This window comes from Ovis aries, chromosome Y, assembly GCF_016772045.2.
Source record: "Ovis aries strain OAR_USU_Benz2616 breed Rambouillet chromosome Y, ARS-UI_Ramb_v3.0, whole genome shotgun sequence".
Taxonomy (NCBI): domain Eukaryota; kingdom Metazoa; phylum Chordata; class Mammalia; order Artiodactyla; family Bovidae; genus Ovis; species Ovis aries.
In genome coordinates this window covers 7,743,123-7,761,029 of record NC_082741.1, presented here as the reverse complement: position 1 = coordinate 7,761,029, position 17,907 = coordinate 7,743,123, and the positions used below count along the sequence as shown (strand labels likewise).

Here is a 17,907-nt window from a genome sequence, read left to right as displayed (position 1 = left end):
GTTTTTTGGTTTCCCAGTGCATATGAAGGTTATGTTTACCCTATATTATCATCTATTAAAAGTGCATTATGTCTTTAAAAATATTTTATACTTTATATAAGACATATCTACTGCTTTTATCAAAAAACATAAGAAAGCAAGTATTGTTAAGAAAATGAAATTACTTCCCATACTATTGGTGGGAAGGCAGAGGGGTATAGCATGTACAGAAAAACAGTGTGAAGAGGCCTCAAAAATTAAAAATAGTATCATAGAATCTAATTTTTTTTTAAAGTATCATAGGAGCCATTATTCAGACTTCTGAGTGTTTATTCAAAACAAGTTTAAATTCAAGATTTCAGAGATACTAGTTTTCGTATATTCACTGCAGCACTACTAACAAAAGCTAGTATGTGAAAATAATCATAATGGATGAATGGATAAAGAAAATTAAGTCTTTTACATATTTGGCACATTTTAAGTTGATTTTCTTCTTAGTGGTACAGTAAGTTGACTTGTTACCTTAATTTCCTTTTTGAATTATCCTCTGTTAATATATCAAAATACAGTTGATTTTTTTCTCCAGTTTATTTGTATATAATTGATAAGTAACATTGTGCTAGTTTAAGGTATACAACATTATTAGTATATATTGTGGAATCATTTCCGTGTGTAATTAGCATCATAGTTGTTTGTCAAACTTTTTTATTCCTGTTAACATTTCAAAAATACATCACAAACATTTTTATTACATACATCAAAAAACTTTTTCAGGCACTCACTAAAGTCTTTCTCAAAATTGCTTATATATTTCAGTTGGCACAGATGGATGTTTCCACGTGTAACAGTAACATTAAATAAAACTATTATTGCAAGAATGGAACTTTTAAAAAAATTAAACACTGATGAATTAAATGATTTTTTCTTGAAGTAAAAGATGAATGTCCTATTAAGTGTATTTGGAGAGGGAAATGGCAACCCACTCCAGTATTCATGCCTGTAGAATACCCATGGATAGAGGAGCATGGCAGGCTACACCCCTTGGGGTCGCAAGAGTCGGACATGACTTAGTGACTAAACCACTACCTCCACCTGTTAAGTTTATTAAGTTTCAGAATTTAAAAAAATCAGTGTTTGTGATATTTGTGAGTGAAAGATCTGCTACAGATGTATATGTTTGTGTTGCATTGGTAACAACAATTCCTACATATTGTTATACTGCCATTTCTATAGGAAGTATACATTGCTTTTCCTGCTGTGTATTAATACTTTCATGTTCTGCTATAATTACACACTCCACAGGCTAACATACGTGATCCTTATAGTGTCCTCCTCTGATTGCTATCAGCTTGGTTCAACTGATTTTTTCTTGTTAATTTTGTATCCTGCCTAATTTATTAATTGTATGTTTATGCTTGGCAACTGTGTATCCTTGTTTGTGGGCTCCTTTCTGAATGTTGGTTTGCTGTCTGTGTTAAACCTATGGCATTCTTATGTGTATGTGTGTATATGAGAGATAAAAAGTGTAGAGTTTTCTTTTCTTCCTTCTTTGCTTGTCTCATTTAGTTTAGAGTAAAAACTGTTTTTAGCCCCAATTTATACATTTAATTGTTCTGTTTACTTAATACGGTGTCCTTGGGACTTCCCTGATGGGCCAGTGATTAAGAATCCACCTTGCAATGCAAGAGATACTGGTTATATTTGGTCAGGGAACAGGAGACTGAGGTTCCCTATGGGGAACCTCCCTATGCCATGGAGTAACCAAGTCTTTGTGCCACAACTAGTGAATCCCATGAACAGCAAAAGATCTTGTATGATGCAACAAAGATCCCATGTGCCACAACTAATACCTAGCGCAGCCAAATAAATAAATACTTGAAAAATAGAAATATTGTTTAATAAAATATGTCTTTGAAATGACTTCACCATCTTTTTCTTTTTTGTTTAAGATTGTAAAAATGTCTATCGGGCTTTTCCACGTATGTTTTAAGGACACCATACTTTGGGTTTTCTTTTATTATCATTTTCTGTTGTTTTGGAAGGGTTGAGTTAAACATCACAGTGGCGATAAAAGATTTTAGTCTTACAGTAATTTTTGAAGGAGAACTGTGGGCAGTGGTCTCATTTGTAAATTTGCTTGTACCTTCAATATGAATATTGTTTATCATGTCTATGGAAAGTTATGTTGTGAATACCTCATTGCTTATAAATATTTTCCAAGGACATTTTCTATTAAAGCAGTATTCTTTAAAATGCAAATTAAATTTACTACTTTTCCTCTTAGACTTTGTAAAGGATAGTAGTAGCACTAATTGTATTTGCTTAATAAAATGTGCATATCATTGAAACTCTTTCCAGGTCAATTATCCATCAGCTTGTAGGATAGTTCTACAGCTTTGTGAATGTTATTAAGTAATGTCTAAAGGTGATTTTTTTTTTTTTCCCCCGTAAGTTGTGGGAAACAGCAAATGTTATAATTACCATATTTTACTGATACTATATTAGATTGAAGTGTAGTTTTACTAGCTGTTATTTTGAAAGTTGGTGATACAGAGTTAAATATTCAGTTAATGAAGTAGACCTCTTATTTTCATAATGGAAACTTTAAAAATATTATTGTCTGAATCATATACTGCTTAATTTTATGATGTATGTAACATATATATGAGTGTTTATTCCAGTTTATTAGTTGAAACATTAATTCTATACTTAAAGGCTTTTTTAGGTGAAGTATAGTTGATGTTATATATGGAATATATGCAACATAGATATTCCAGTTTTTAAAGATTTCATTGCATTTTAATTTATTGTAAAATATCAACTAAATTCCCTATGTGTATAATACATCCTTGTACTTACCCCTTTTGTACACAATAGTTTGTCCCTCCTAACCCATTTAATTCATCTATTTTGCCCCTCCTCTATTCCCTCTCCCAAGTAGTAACCACTAGTTTGTGTTCTATATCTGTGTTAACTTTTTTTTGTTTCAGTAATGATGTATCTTTTTTTCTGAATATCTTCTGCTCTTTAGAGAATGTATCATTCTGCGAAGGAAGCTTATGAACAGCTTTTACAGACAGAAAACCTACCTGCACAAGTAAAAGCAACTGTTTTACAACAGTTAGGTACATAAAAGTTTACTTTTTATTACATAATGCTTTATTATTAAAACTTTGGTGGGCGTGGGTAGGAACAGTTTTAATTCTTCTGCTTAAAAATAACTTTTCACTAAACTCCTGTGTTTTAGAATTAATTGTGATGTGTATTGAGATTGTATTTTAAGTGAGTATTTTATATTGTAAATATTCCTGTTGTAAATGTACTTCTCTCTTTTTTTTTTTGGTCAAGAGTTAATGTGTTTATTCCTTATTTGCTAGTATAATCATTCAATTGTGTCTGACTCAGTGACCCCATAGTTTCTGGTCAAGAGTTAATGTATTTATTCCTTATTTGCTTGTTTTAATCATTTAACTGTGTCTGACTCAGTGACCCCATAGTTTGTAGTTGTAGCCTGCCAGACTTCTTTGTCGATGGGATTTACCAGGCAAAATTCTGGAGTGGGTTGCCATTTCCTCCACGGAATCTTGCTGACCCATCTAGCATATTTCATCTCATAATTTACATTCAGTGGTCCAGTCCACTCCTTTTAAGTTCTCAACATTCTTCTTTAGTAATTGGCCTCTAGAAGAGGTTTGAGCATTTCCTCTGTGCTTATTATAAGCACTCTGTGAAGTTAAATGAGTTAAAATAATTCAAATGGTAGTTACATGCTGTGAGCTTGTTTTCATAGGGTGTTTTATTATGTGGCATAATGGAACTGTGTCACCTAAAAATGAAAGAATATTTTATTTATTTTCTGTAGCTACTTGTTACGTTCTTATGTTTAAAAAGCAAAAGTTTGGTGCTCAGAAATGATGTAATTTATTACTACTACTTTATTGATAGTAAGAATGCTCTGCAGTAATTCATTTTGTTAGTTATTTATCATATATATATTTAATGTTTAGATTTGGTTTTTAAAATTTGCTTTTTGTTTCAGTATTTGGTTTTGAGCAAATAGTTTCTAAATTTTAATGAACTTGTGATAATGTATTTTTGAAATGGCAGTATTTTGCCTATAATGTCAAAAGCAATTAGTCATACTTTTGCCTAGGTTGTATATACTTTTGCAAAGGTAATTTTATAACTTGACTGACAGTTAAAGCACTATATTTCCATTTGTGTTAAGTGTTTAACATTTTTTTCATGGTCCAATCTTTCCATTGTCTTTGCTGCTATAACTCTTCTACTTTTTCATTATTCAAATGCTGTATCGCTTTTATCTGTTTTGGAACCAATTTTATATATATATATTCATATAGCTTTGGAAATATTTTGTTTTTGATGATATGTTTGGGATTCTTTGAAAATAATTAATGCAAGTAAACTGTAGGATCTTTGGTAAGGTTTTCTTTTTAATAATTTATCTTTGAATATTTTTAGTTTCATTTATTACTGAGAGATAAACATGGACTTACTAGATTGTTTTCAAAATATTTCAACCTTTGAAGAATACGTAAATTAATCCTCTTTATACTTTTTGGCTTATAAATCAATATTTTATTTTCCAAATTAAATTTAGAAAAGGAGTATCTGTGTGTGACTTCTCTGTAGTGCCCTAGATGTTTTAAGTTTCCTTCTGTTGATTATATCCCTTTTAGTAAAATGGATTTTCCTGTAGCTACCTTTGATAGTTCAAAATTTAGGAAAGTTTGATTCAAGATAAGTAAATAAATATACAAGAAGGGTATTTGTGTGCTTCATGATTTTCTTGAGGCTAGAAGAGTGGTTGAATCATGGGTAAATGGCTTCCACTTGATTAATTATAGGATGGATGCATCATAACGTGGATCTATTAGGAGACCAAGCCACCAAGGAAAGCTGTGCTATTCAGTATCTCCAAAAGTCATTGGAGGCAGATCCTAATTCTGGCCAGTCTTGGTATTTCCTTGGCAGGTGAGACCAGACTCTTGGGTTGTGCTATATAGAGGTGGTTTATAATCTAAAATGTTAATGTAATCTATAATACCCTTAGTGGCAGTTTATTTTAAAAACATTGTAACAGATTTTTGGAAGGTAAATTTGATCATTTCAGATCATTCTGAATTAGGTGCTTTTACTGAAGAATTCTTATTCTGCTTATTAGATTTCATTTCACGTTGTCTTGTGACTTGAATTACTTAGGAGTTTTAAAGAATTTTGTCATATGCTAATTGAGGTATTGTTTTTCTGTTCAGTATTTAAAGTGTTTCCTCTATCATTTTTATCATTTTTAAAATGTATTTATTTAACAGAGAATTCATTTTATTCTATGTGATGATTGTGTCTAGCATATTAAAAAGTCTAAACCGTGTGAAGTTGGAATTTTCCACTGATTAATGAATGGATTGTTTATTAGATATATCAGTACCTTTTTTCAATGTTATAAATTTAACTTTAATTGTCTTACTTGGTTTGACTGTAAATTTTGCCCCTTTCTTATTGACATTGAGTTTGTTTATTTCTGTAAAGGTTAATTCACATTTAGGTTTTGTGTTAATATTAGCTTTTAGTGGCTTTTTCTTTTAAAAAGGAAGTATACTTATATTTAGATTATTATTAAAATAATTTCTTTTTTAAAAATTTCATTTTTGATTAATTTTGTTTAATAAAGTTAGCTACTTTCCTTACAGAGTTTTTCTAATCTCCTCTAGGTTTGTAAAAGTCTAGTTTGAATTCCTTTTAGTGTTTTCTCCTCTGCTAAAGATCTTACGGGATAAGCTGAATCTTTCTTATCTTCCATTTCCATTTGTTGTTACCAGTCAAGCATTTAGTAAATGAAATAAATGAACTAAGTAGTTTTTGCTTTTGGAGCTAATATAATTTTTACCTTTGTGCAAAATTTATCATAATGGGGTGATTTTAAAAGACAATTATCTTTAGAAAGAGGAGAGTGTGACACATAATATTAGGTTTTTTTATTAGCACTCCTACTAATTTAGATTTTTAAAAGAATATGACAAAGGATATTTTTTTCCTTTTGATCCAAGATAAAAATCTGTAGCATAATGTCATTTACATTGTATGTGACTCTTTAGTATAAGGGATCCTTTTGTTGTTTCTGTTTAATCACAGCCATGTACAATACATGTAAAAAAATATGTTTAAAATCTTCATTTTAGTAAAGATATAATTTCCCATCTCTTTGGGAAAAGCAGGATACTACAGAGGAATTAATTGAGGTTATCTGAATTTAAAACAATATATGTTCTGCTTTTTAATATTTTTCCTACCAATATGGACCCCCAGTCTAGATTTCTCAATTACATAATAGTTCTTCTGGGCCAAAGATGATCATTTTATACAGCATTTATTTATTTTTAAAAGAATATTTATTTATTTGGTTGTCAAGGGTCTTAGTTGCAGCATGTGGGACCTATTTCTCTGACTTGAGGCCAAACCCAGGCCTCCTGCATTGGCAGCACAGGATGTTGTTCGCCACCGAAGCACCAGGAAAGTCCTGCTGCTGCTGCTGCTAAGTTGCTTCAGTCGTGTCCAACTCTGTGCAGCCCCATAGGTGGCAGCCCACCAGGCTGCCCCGTCCTTGGGATTCTCCAGGCAAGAACGCTGGAGTGGATTGCCATTTCCTTCGCCAGTGCATGAAAGTGAAAAGTGAAAGGGAAGTTGCTCAGTGTGTCCAATTCTTAGCGACCCCATGGACTGCAGCCTACCAGGCTCCTCCATCCATGGAATTTGCCAGGCAAGAGTACTGGAGTGGAGTGCCATTGCCTTCTCCAAGGAAAGTCCCTAGACAGCATTTATTTTTAATGTTAGTTTTTTCCCATAATTTTGTTTCTTTTCCCTTCTGCCTTTGGATATGCTGCCTCTAATTGACTTTACTAATAGAAAACAGAGTCACATTTCTGACAAATGATGTTTTAAAGCTTATTGAAGGACTTCCTGGTGCTCCAGTAGTAATCTGCTTGCCAGTACAGGTTACATGGTTTTGATCCCTGGTCTGGGATAATCTCACATACCATGGAACAACTAAACTAAGCCTATACACTGCAGCTAGTGAGCTCACTCACCCTGGAGCCCAGATACCACAACTAGAGAGTGACCATCAGTTCAGTTTACTTCAGTTGCTCAGTCGTGTCCAGCTCTTTGCAACCCCATGAACCGCAGCACGCCAATCACCAACTCTCGGAGTTCAGAGAGTGACCATGCTGCTGCTAAGTCGCTTCAGTCGTGTCCGACTCTGTGCGATCCCATAGACGGCAGCCCACCACGCTCCCCTGTCCCTGGGATTCTCCAGGCAAGAACACTGCAGTAGGTTGCCATTTCCTTCTCTAATGCATAAAACTGAAAAGTGAAAGGGAAGTCACTGAGTTGGGTCCAACTCTCAGTGACCCAATGGACTGCATGCAGCCTACTAGGCTCCTCCATCCATGGAATTTTCCCGGCAAGAGTACCGGAGTGGGGTGCCATTGCCTTCTCTTGAGAGAGTAACCGTAGGCAGAAGGAAACCCAGTGTAACCATAGTTAGTTAGATGAAAAAAACTTACTGAAGCTCTGAATGAGGATTTCAATGTCTGTAAAATTTATAGAGATTTGATGATCCTAGTATTTTAAAAAAGGTGTTACCTCTGTGTCCAAGGCTTTATTTTATATTATTACTGTTTCTTGAGTGAGATGTGTGTGTTAAATTGAGATAGGGATGTTGCAGTACAGTAGTAACACTGGTAATGAAAGTGTTAAGAGTCTGCCACACGCAGAAAACTGAAAAAATTAGGAATGATCAGACAGCAGCTTATTTTACCGTTTCATGTTGCAAGTAGGGGACATGAATTCAAGGAAGTAGTTTTCTCAAGGTAACATAATAATTCATGTAGCAGAAAGAGCTAAAACCCAGCTTTACTTAGTGCTTCAGTTCTCTTAACATTAAGTGAAGCAGGAGATACGTACAGCATTTGTCTGATCATTAAAATACTCTTTCGTTAAAAAAATTTTTGTCTGTTAATATTCATACTGTCTCTAATGTCTATCCTTGTTTGCATTATTGTTCCTGTTTTAATTCTGCCTCAAGACTCTAAGGTTGTATGCATTCTTTGAAATTGCTGTCTCTGTCTCTTTTACTGCCCTTTCTGATGTTTGTCAGCCCACAAATCAGCCGTTCTTTAGGCATTTTTGTACCCTTTTTTGTGTTTATTTTAATATTAACTGTATCTCAGTTTTATGTTGTTCATAAGTTAAGAAATGTTTGTCATTGTTATCTTTAAGTTCAGGAAGAAAAATTTGGATGTACTGATTGAGGTCACTATCAACATTTAATTTCTCTGTTACTTAGCTCTTATATTCTTGGAACATAAGAAGCTTGAGTTTAAAGTACGTATAAAAGAGCTCTGTATTAAAGTTTCTTCTCCTGCTGCTGCTAAGTCACTTCACTCATGTCCAACTCTGTGTTACCCCATAGACGGCAGCCTACCAGGCTCCCCCATCCTTGGGATTCTCCAGGCAAGAACACTGGAGTGGGTTGCCATTTCTGGCTCTAATGGTTTGAAAAGAATACGTTACATAACATTTGCTTGCAATCATAAGACAGAAAGTTAATTTAATAGCAGTATAATGTACATTAAAATCACTATGTATAAGCACATATCTTGATTAACAAGTATTTTCCCTTTCCATATACATCATTTTGACAAGGTAATAAAGTTATTTAAGTGTTTGTGGAAATATAAATCCATTTAAACTGTATATCTCTGTCTACCTTGTTCATTCCCTCTTTCAGGTGCTATTCAAGTATCGGAAAGGTTCAGGATGCTTTTATATCTTATAGGCAGTCTATTGATAAATCAGAAGCAAGTGCAGATACCTGGTGTTCAATAGGGTAAGGCTTGTGTGTGTTAAGTTTATAATGCTTTAATTGATGTCCCTGTTTATTGAACTTCATCTGTATGCATGTATTAATGTTACACACAGTCAGTTTTAGTAAACTTTATTTCTCTTTCCAGTGTGCTCTATCAGCAGCAAAATCAGCCTATGGATGCATTACAGGCCTATATTTGTGCTGTACAATTGGACCATGGACATGCAGCAGCATGGATGGACCTGGGCACTCTGTATGAATCCTGTAACCAACCTCAAGATGCCATTAAATGCTACTTAAATGCAGCTAGAAGCAAAAGTTGCAGTAATACCTCTATGCTCACAGGAAGGATTAAAGTTTTACAGGTACATTCTTGAAGTAGCATATTTTAAAGACATTTCCATAAATACCTGGCAGAGGAGGGTGGCTGGAAAGTTTGTCTAATTTTGTTTGATGTCAATGGTTTATTTCCATAGCTTTGATATTTATGATGATACTACTTTTCACTTTAAGATAATAGTATATTGAAAGTTTTTTGCATCCTTACTTTTTCTGATTCATGTTAATTTGCATGATTTTGTGTGCTATCTACATTTTTAAGTTATAACATTTTAGAGAAGAGAACACAGTTGTTTTCCACTCTTGTGTGAAATTTCACATGGTATCCAAAAGAATTCTGAAAAACAGTTTAGCTTTTTTCCTATTCTTGAAAGTATGTTTTAGTTATCCTCTTTAACATATATCTGAAACCCCAGATTTATAATCTGCTTTCTTTAAAAAATACCTATAAATTGAGGAAGTTTTAGTGGACTTGCTCTTACTCAAGTAGTCCTGTGTTAAATTTACTTTTTACATAATTTTTCCTAGGCTCAGTTGTGTAACCTTCCACAAGGTAGTCTACAGAATAAAACTAAATTGCTTCCTAGTATTGAGGAGGCATGGAGCCTACCAATACCCGCAGAGCTTACCTCCAGGCAGGGTGCCATGAACACAGCACAGCAGGTGAGAAGTTGGGTTATCTTCTCTAGGTGCCCAGCTTTAAGGGTTCTGTCCAATCTGTAGTGATCAGATCTAAATTACTAAGTACAGAATTGGCTTTTAAAAAAAAAATAAATTCCTTTCAGTTTTACTACTAAGGGACTTTAGATCAAAATAAAACTTCCTCTGATATGGGAAGATTCTTGGGGTAGTTTAAAACTTTTGTATAGTTTTATGATTTCAAAAGGGATTTCTTAAGGGACTTTCATACGGTATTTTATTTAATTTTTTAAAAAGTAAGTTTTTAAAAATAAGGTGCACATTCTCCATTGGTGAAAGTTGACTTTGATTTTCAATTGCAATCCATGATGTCTACATAGTTTTGGAAAGTAAGCAATTCATCAGGTTTTATAATTTTAAGGCATGAATTAAGAATATATAGAACCATATTTTTTTTTTTACCTCTGTGATCCTTAGGCTTACAAAGCTCATCATCCAAATACTGAACCTGTATTAGGCCTCAGTGAAACACCAATTTCACAACAGCCCTTGCCAGTACATATGATTACCTATAGTGAAGTAGATGACCTGTCCAGTCCTGCCAAGAGGAAAAGAATATCCAGTCCAGCAAAGGTATATATAAATTTTTCAGAGAAATGGAAGATTTTAATTAGAAATGAAAGTCTGAGTCTTCTGAAGTTGTGCCTATCTTATATTTTAACTGTTTGTTCCTCAGAGAGTGAAAAGTTTTTTTTTTTTTTTTTAGCTATTAAAAGCAGTATTTCCTCTCCTGAAATTGTAGCATCATTTAAATATAGGAAGTAGGGATAACTTTATGTTCATGAAGACATTTTATTCATTTCCCTGCTTTTCTGAATACATTTTTACCACCACTTTGTATGGACATTAAAATATAGTGTTGAATATAATGGACAGTCTGTTAGATCTTTGAGTCATGGTTCCGATGAACATACATTTTAAGGAGGAGTTAAAGAATAAATGACTTTTCAGATGTATAATTTTCCAAATGGGTTATGCATTAATTTTTTTAATGCTTTTAAAACATAAGCCTTGTTTATCTGTAAATATTTCAATTGCTAGTCATTTAGTATCTCATGAGTTGTAACTATTGGTGTATGGATTTAATCAAATATTTTTTAATTTAAAATAAATTTTCCTGAGAATAGTTCTGAGAACTGACATAGTGGTCAAACTGTATCATATACTTCAGTAGAGGAACAAGTTGATTCATGGTGTTTGACACAACAGAAATTACAGGTATGAAATACTCTGGACAGTTTTAATCGCATGTTTTAACATAGTGGAAGTAGTAAGCTTTCAGCTTTTGTTGGGTATTAATTCTTAAAATTGAATGGCAGTAAATGAAGTTAATATGTACATAAGTGTAATGAGCCTACATTTTCCAAAGGAATAGAAATCATAATACATTTTTGTTTTCTACTTTTTAAAAAAGAAGTAATATATTCATATATTTGAAATTTAAGAATATAGGGGTGTACAGGTTTTAAAGGGTCCTTGAAGTTCCTGCCTCCAGCTACTTAATTTCTCTTTCCAATAAATAATCAGAATTAGTAATTTCTTTGTTTTTTTTTCTTTTGTTTCTAGAGATACATATACGTGTACAAGAAAATGTGCTGATCTCAGTTTTCTTTTTATCCCTTATACTAATATAGCTTGTTAACTGCTATATCTTCTCTCCCTGCTCACCTTCCTCATGACTGCTGTATCTTCTCTCCCTGCTCACCTTCCTCAAAGATCTATCTTTGAGATATTATCATGTATTTTATGGCTACTTTGTTCTTCATGGCTACATGATGGTACATTTTAAAATTTCTTGGAAGCCACATGTTGTTTAACTAGATTTCTCTTGTTAGACTTTTGCATAATTTCTGCCTATTATAAACAAGGCTGCCCTTAAGCATTTTTGTTATGACACATTTTATTGTTAAACAACTTTATCTTTGAATTATAATTCCTTTCCATATAATGTATTTAATTCAAAACACAAAGATTATTTTCATCAAGTGAATTCTGATTTTTTTTAATCTTTCTTAGCTTTTTGTAATGACTTCATTTTGGTATTGATTATATTTGGTTAGAAATCACTGTATGTCACAACACAAAATTGCTTGGTTTGTAGCCTTTTAAGTTACAGGTTGCTTGCTGGTGACTTATTTATTTCTTTGATTTATCTCTGTGTACTTTAAAATCTTTCTAGTACCTGGAACAGCTACGCACAGATAGAGATCATTTAAATCCGACACAGAAACTGATGCTGCAACAGTTGGAAAGTCAGTTTGTCTTAATGCAACAAGTATGTACCCCATTTTCATTATAAATATTTATCACTTATGTTAAGTATTTTTCTTGACTACAACATCGCTTAAGAATTTATTAATGCTTATTTCTACTTTTTATGTGTAGTCATTAGAATTTATATATCTGAGCTTTAAATACCACTGGTGGACAGTATTAGTTTTTAATAGCTATAAATTAATTTGGAAAACAGTAGGAAATATATTTTATGTTTTTTGCATATTTCAGGTGTATTCTATAGGCTTACTTTTTATTACTTTACAATTAAAGAAAATATACTGAAGTGGAGAAGTTTTAAGGATTATTTTCAAGGATTTGGCATAAATGGAATGGCCATCTGAAATCCCTTACTTCATAATGAGAAATAAAGCCTGTAAATGACTAACTCACTGTTTTTAATTGCTTTTTTTGCCCGCATACCCCTAATAAGCAAAGGCTTCTTTTAAATATATAGTGAAAAAGATTTTGCTTTATCATGTTTATATAAACATGGCATTTCATTTCTAAAATGTATGTTTTTTAACCTGGGGAGATTAAATTTTATGATAAAGTTAGGGATGTATTAATAACACATTTTCAAAGTCACACAAGCAGGTTTTCTTTTTTGTTTTTGAAGATGAGACAAACAGGACAAACTACTGGAATTCCTAATGGGCCAATAGCTGATTCATCACTGCCTACAAACTCTCTCTCTAGCCAGCAACCACATTCTGCTCTACCCAGAGTACCTAGTGTCTCTCAGCCTGAAGTGCACTCTGCTTGTTTTGAAAATCCTTTGTCCAGTGGACCTTTTCCTGCACGCTATGTTCTTTCTGGCTCCTCAAAACCACTAGGGAGTACAGACACTAATTTGGTAGGCAATAATTACTTAACACGAAGTGGAAATAATGGAAATGTGCCTTATCTGCAGCAAAACACATTCACTCTACCTCATAACTGCACAAACCTGACCAGCAGAACAGAAGAGCCATGGAGAAGAAAACTGTCTAACTCCACTCAGGTAAAAGAAAGATTAGCTGCTTTACTTTTTACATAGTAATTTTTCTTTGACTTGTATACCTTTGGAGGACAAGAAATTACAATTTAAGAAATATTATCTTTTTTTAAACAATTCACAGATCTCAGAATTTTGTGTTTCAGTATTAATACAATGTTGTACGCTCATCTGTGCACATGGTAGTTATGTATCTAGTGTAAATTAATATATATATGAATTATGCTAGACAGTCTGAAGGAAAAGAAAAAAACCACAGACATAGTTCTTTCAGATTCCATTGCTTAATGAATGAAAGTATCATGGCCATGATTTTTAATTGCAATTATTTAATATATGCAGATATATCCTGCATACAGTCAATATTCTACTAGCTGTGAAGCATTTATTTTAGTGCGGTAAAAAACCTAATGAAAAAAGATTCACCTGTGATAAATTACAATAAAATCTGATTTGCACTGTGGAGAAAGTAGCTTGCTGCTGCTGCTAAGTCGCTTCAGTCACGTCCAACTCTGTGCGTCCCCATAGATGGCAGCCCACCAGGCTCCCCCATCCCTGGGATTCTCCAGGCAAGAACACTGGAGTGGGTTGCCATTTCCTTCTCCAATGCATGAAAGTGAAAGTGAAGTCACTCAGCCCCTCAATGACCCCATGGACTGCAGCCTTCTAGGCTCCTCTGTCCATGGGATTTTCCAGGCAGGAGTACTGGAGTGGGGTGCCATTAGGAAGGAACTAAGAAGTTACAGTCTCAGAGAACTGAATTTAGAAGAGCAAGTCACAGCAAATGTAGCTACAGGGTAGTTTATGAAGATGAAACACAAAGGATCAGGTTTAATTTGTGAAGGGCTTGATGAATCCTAAGAGGAAATGAGAGACATTCAGTTTTGATACAGAGATAGGGATTTCTTGAACAGCCACCTCCTTAAAAGTTATTAACTACATTTTATATCACTTTAAATGGTTTTAAAAAACTGAGCAGAAATTATGAAGAGTCCCTAAAACTACTCCCCCTACCAGTGTTTCCACTAACCTGAACATCATACACTGGAATGTGATAGAGCCCCATAATTTACATTCTAATACATTCTTTCTATTGCACATTATTTGATTTTGACAAATGTATATGATATGCATCCATCTTCATTCCAAAATAGATTCATAAACATACCCTGTGTACAGTTTATTCCTCTAGCCTTCTTTCAATATGTAGAAACAACAGATCTTGTTATTGTCTATATGGTTGCTTTTTCTAGAATGTCGTATAATTAAAAGCATACAGGATGTTGCCTGTTTAGAATGATTTTCTCTTACCAATATACATTTAGTTTTCTTTGTGTGTTTCCTTGAGATGATAACTATATTTATTTTTGATCACTTAGTTGTTTGCATTAACTGCACTTTGTTTATGCACTCACTCTGTGTTTATATTTCTTTTTTTTTTTTTAACTATGTCTCCTTTATTTGTTTATGCTGGAACAGACAGGAAAGTCAAATAGTTCAGATATATTTTTCTTGTTATTCATTCAGTTCACAATATTGATTATGTACATTAGCTGTGCATAGGATCAGAGAATATTCTAACAAAATACATGGGGCTCCTGTGCAGATTTTTGTGGACTTAGTTTTTAACTCATTCAGGTAAAAACTGAAGAGCATGATGAATGGATCATACTATAAGAGCACTAATTACTTTTCTAAGAAACTGACAGCTATCTTCTAGAAAGACTTTTATGTTCATTGCCTCCCTCAGTGACTGAGGCTTCTGTTTACTCTAGCTTCTCCCACCAACTGAGAGTTGCTGGGTTTAGGCAGACTAAAAGTACCACAGAGTGAGTGCTTTATAAACAGCAGAGTTTTTATACTCCTGGAGTCAGAGAAATGCAAGATCAAGTCATCAACAGATTTTGATGTTTTTTGAGAGCTCTCTTATTACTCATAGTTGACTCTCTTCTCATTGTACTTGTAGTTCACAAAATGAATGTCTGTGGTTGGTGTTTTATGTATTTGTTTGTTTCAGGCTGTGCTGGGTCTTCGTTGCTGCACAGGATTTTCTCTACTGTGAGTGGGGGCTACTCTCTAGTTGTGATGCTTGGACTTCTCATTTAGGTAGTATCTCTTGTTGCAGAGCACAGGCTCAGTAGTTGTGGTTTCTGGGCTCTAGAGTACAGGCTCAGTAGTCATGGCACACAGGCTTAGTTGCTCCCATAGCATGTGGGGTCTCCTTGACACAGAAATCAAACCCATGATTCCTGCATTGACAGGCAGATTCCTTAGCACTGAGCAATCAGGGAAGCCCCTTGATGGTTTCTTTTATAAGACACAAATTCCTTTCTTCAAAGCTCCAGATTTTGTAACCTAATCACCTTTGAAGGCCTTGCTTCATATACAGTGAAGACTTAACTTGAGGGTAGCATTTTGGTGGATACATTCAGTTGATGTGTTTTGAATATTACTGATTCAAATAGGGAGGTAGTGATGTATCTTTTTTTTTTTTAATCTAATATAACTGATGATTTTTGGAGCATGTTTCAGTTCAGTTCAGTCACTAAATCATGTCCAACTCTTTGCAACACCATGGACTGTAGCATGCTAGGCTTCCCTGTCTGATACCAACTCATGCAGCTTACTCAAACTAATGTACAATGAGTCAGTGATGCCATCCAACATCTTATCCTCTGTCATCCCCTTCTCCTGCCTTCACTCTTTCCCAGCTCATGGGCTTTTCTAATGAGTCAGTTCTTTGCATCAAGTGGCTAAAGTATTGGAGCTTTAGCTTCAACATCAGTCCTTGAGGCATCATCAACTCTATGGACATAGACTTTGAGCAAACCCCAGAAGATAGTGATAGACAGGGAAGCCTGGTGTGCTTCAGTCCATAGGGTTGCAGAGAGTCAGACACAACTGAGTGACTGAACAGCAATGCCTTTTGTAAATATATTTTCCCAGTCTTCATTTACCCTCTCATTATCTTACAGTATCTTTCACAGAAGTTTTAAATTTTAATGAACTCCAGCTTATCAATTCCTTCTTTCATGATGTGCCTTAGAAAGTGTATTTAAAACGTTGCACCATGCTACATAATTTCACCTATATTACCTTCTAGGAGTTCCATACTTCTGCATTTTATATTTGAGTCCAAGGCTCACTTGGAGTTAATTTTTGTTAATGGTGTAACATGTGTAAAAATTTTCCTTTTGCTTCTGCTAAATAATTTTAAAATGTTTATGTATATATGTATTTTCAAGTGTGCCTTGTCTTTATTTCTGTGTCCGGGCTTTCTTTCGTTGAAGAGAACAGAAGCTACTCCAGTTATGGTGCACGAGTTTTTCCTTGTGGTGATGTCCCTTGTTGTGGAGCACAGTCTTTAGTGCACTGGCTTGGTAGTTGTAGCACACAAGCTCAATAATTGTGGCTTGCAGGATCCAGAGCAAACAGATTTCAGTAGTTGCGGGGCACAGGCTGAGTTACTTCATGGCATATGAGATCTTCTTGGACCAGGGATCATTCCTGTGTCCCCTGATCGGCAGGCAAATTCTTAACTGCTCGACCACCAGAGAATTCCCAAAGATTCTTTTTTTTCAATATGAATTCTCAGATTTTCCACACCATTCCTTGAAAAGACTGTCTCTGCTTCATTTTATTGCCTGTGCTCTGTTGTCAGAGATTAGTTGACTATATTTCTGTAGGTTTATCGGCTGTGTATATTGTTACATTGATCATTTATCTGTTTCTTTTGTCAGTACTATGGTGCCTTGATTAATTTAGCTTTATATTAGAATCATTAAATAAACCTGTGTCCTCTAATGTTGTACTTCAACATTATGTTGGATTTTGGGGGTCTTTTGTCTCTTCTTATTACGTGAGAATCACTTTGTTAAAAATTTGTAAAAATAACATTGAATTTTTATTCGCTTGCATTGAATCTGTGAATCAAGTTTGTAAAAACTGACATCTTAAATAATACTGTTTTACTTCTGAAGAATGTGGAAACTCTCTCTTGTTACTTAGTTATTTTTTAGTCAATGCTTTGTACTTTTTTCATAAAGGTTTCAGATAACTATTTTATTGAATTTTTCCTACATACTTCTTTTTAGGGCAAGTGCTAATGTAGTGGCTGTTGTTTAGTCTAAACCATGTCTGACTCTTGGGACCCCATGGACTGTAGACTGCAAGCTCCTCTGATCGTGGGATTCTCTGGGGAAGAATACTGAAGAGGGTTGCTATTTCCTTTTCCAAGGGATCTTGGCGACTCAGGGATCAAACTCATTGTCTCCTACATTAGCAGGCAGATTCCTTAGAAATTACTCTTGTTCATTACTAGTATAGAAATGTGATTAACTTTTGTATGTTAACTGTATATCTTGTAACATTGCTATATCCTTACTAACCTTTCTAAGTAGGTTTCTTGATTCTTTTAATTTTTCATGGGTAATTATGTCATTTTGAACAAAGGACTTCATTTTTTCCTTTTTAATTATAATCTGTATCCATTTTATATCATTTTCTTGTTTTGTTATATCAGTTTACTTTAGTGTGGTAGATGAAAGAGTGGTGAAAGGGGAACATCATTGCCTTGTTTTATTTGCTGTTGGGGAATGTTTTGAGCCCAACTTAACATATGACATTAGCTAGAGGTTTTCTATAGAGAATCTTATTAAGTGGAGGAAGTTCATCTCTATCCCTAGGTCAGTGACAGTAATGTTACCATGCACAAGTATTCAGTTTTGTCAGT

The 17,907-nt window shown here is 34.0% G+C and overlaps 1 protein-coding gene across 24 annotated transcripts in view; it reads left to right on the top strand.

Annotated features, from left to right (window-relative positions):
- The window catches only part of LOC132659058 (lysine-specific demethylase 6A-like), a 166,816-nt gene that overhangs the window by 98,371 nt on the left and 50,538 nt on the right, over positions 1 to 17,907 (top strand). For 6 of the 24 annotated variants that reach the window (XR_009599039.1, XM_060408683.1, XM_060408681.1 and 3 more), the window contains 8 exons: positions 3,011 to 3,104; positions 4,848 to 4,974; positions 8,789 to 8,887; positions 9,012 to 9,231; positions 9,734 to 9,868; positions 10,322 to 10,477; positions 12,084 to 12,179; positions 12,798 to 13,181. Coding sequence is in view for 23 of the 24 variants with exons in the window: in XM_060408683.1 (XP_060264666.1) it covers positions 3,011 to 3,104; positions 4,848 to 4,974; positions 8,789 to 8,887; positions 9,012 to 9,231; positions 9,734 to 9,868; positions 10,322 to 10,477; positions 12,084 to 12,179; positions 12,798 to 13,181 (1,311 nt within the window). In the remaining variant the exon portion in view is untranslated. The remainder of the gene's footprint in view (positions 1 to 3,010; positions 3,105 to 4,847; positions 4,975 to 8,788; positions 8,888 to 9,011; positions 9,232 to 9,733; positions 9,869 to 10,321; positions 10,478 to 12,083; positions 12,180 to 12,797; positions 13,182 to 17,907) is intronic. The other 18 variants (XM_060408691.1, XM_060408689.1, XM_060408690.1 and 15 more) reach the window with 5 other exon arrangements.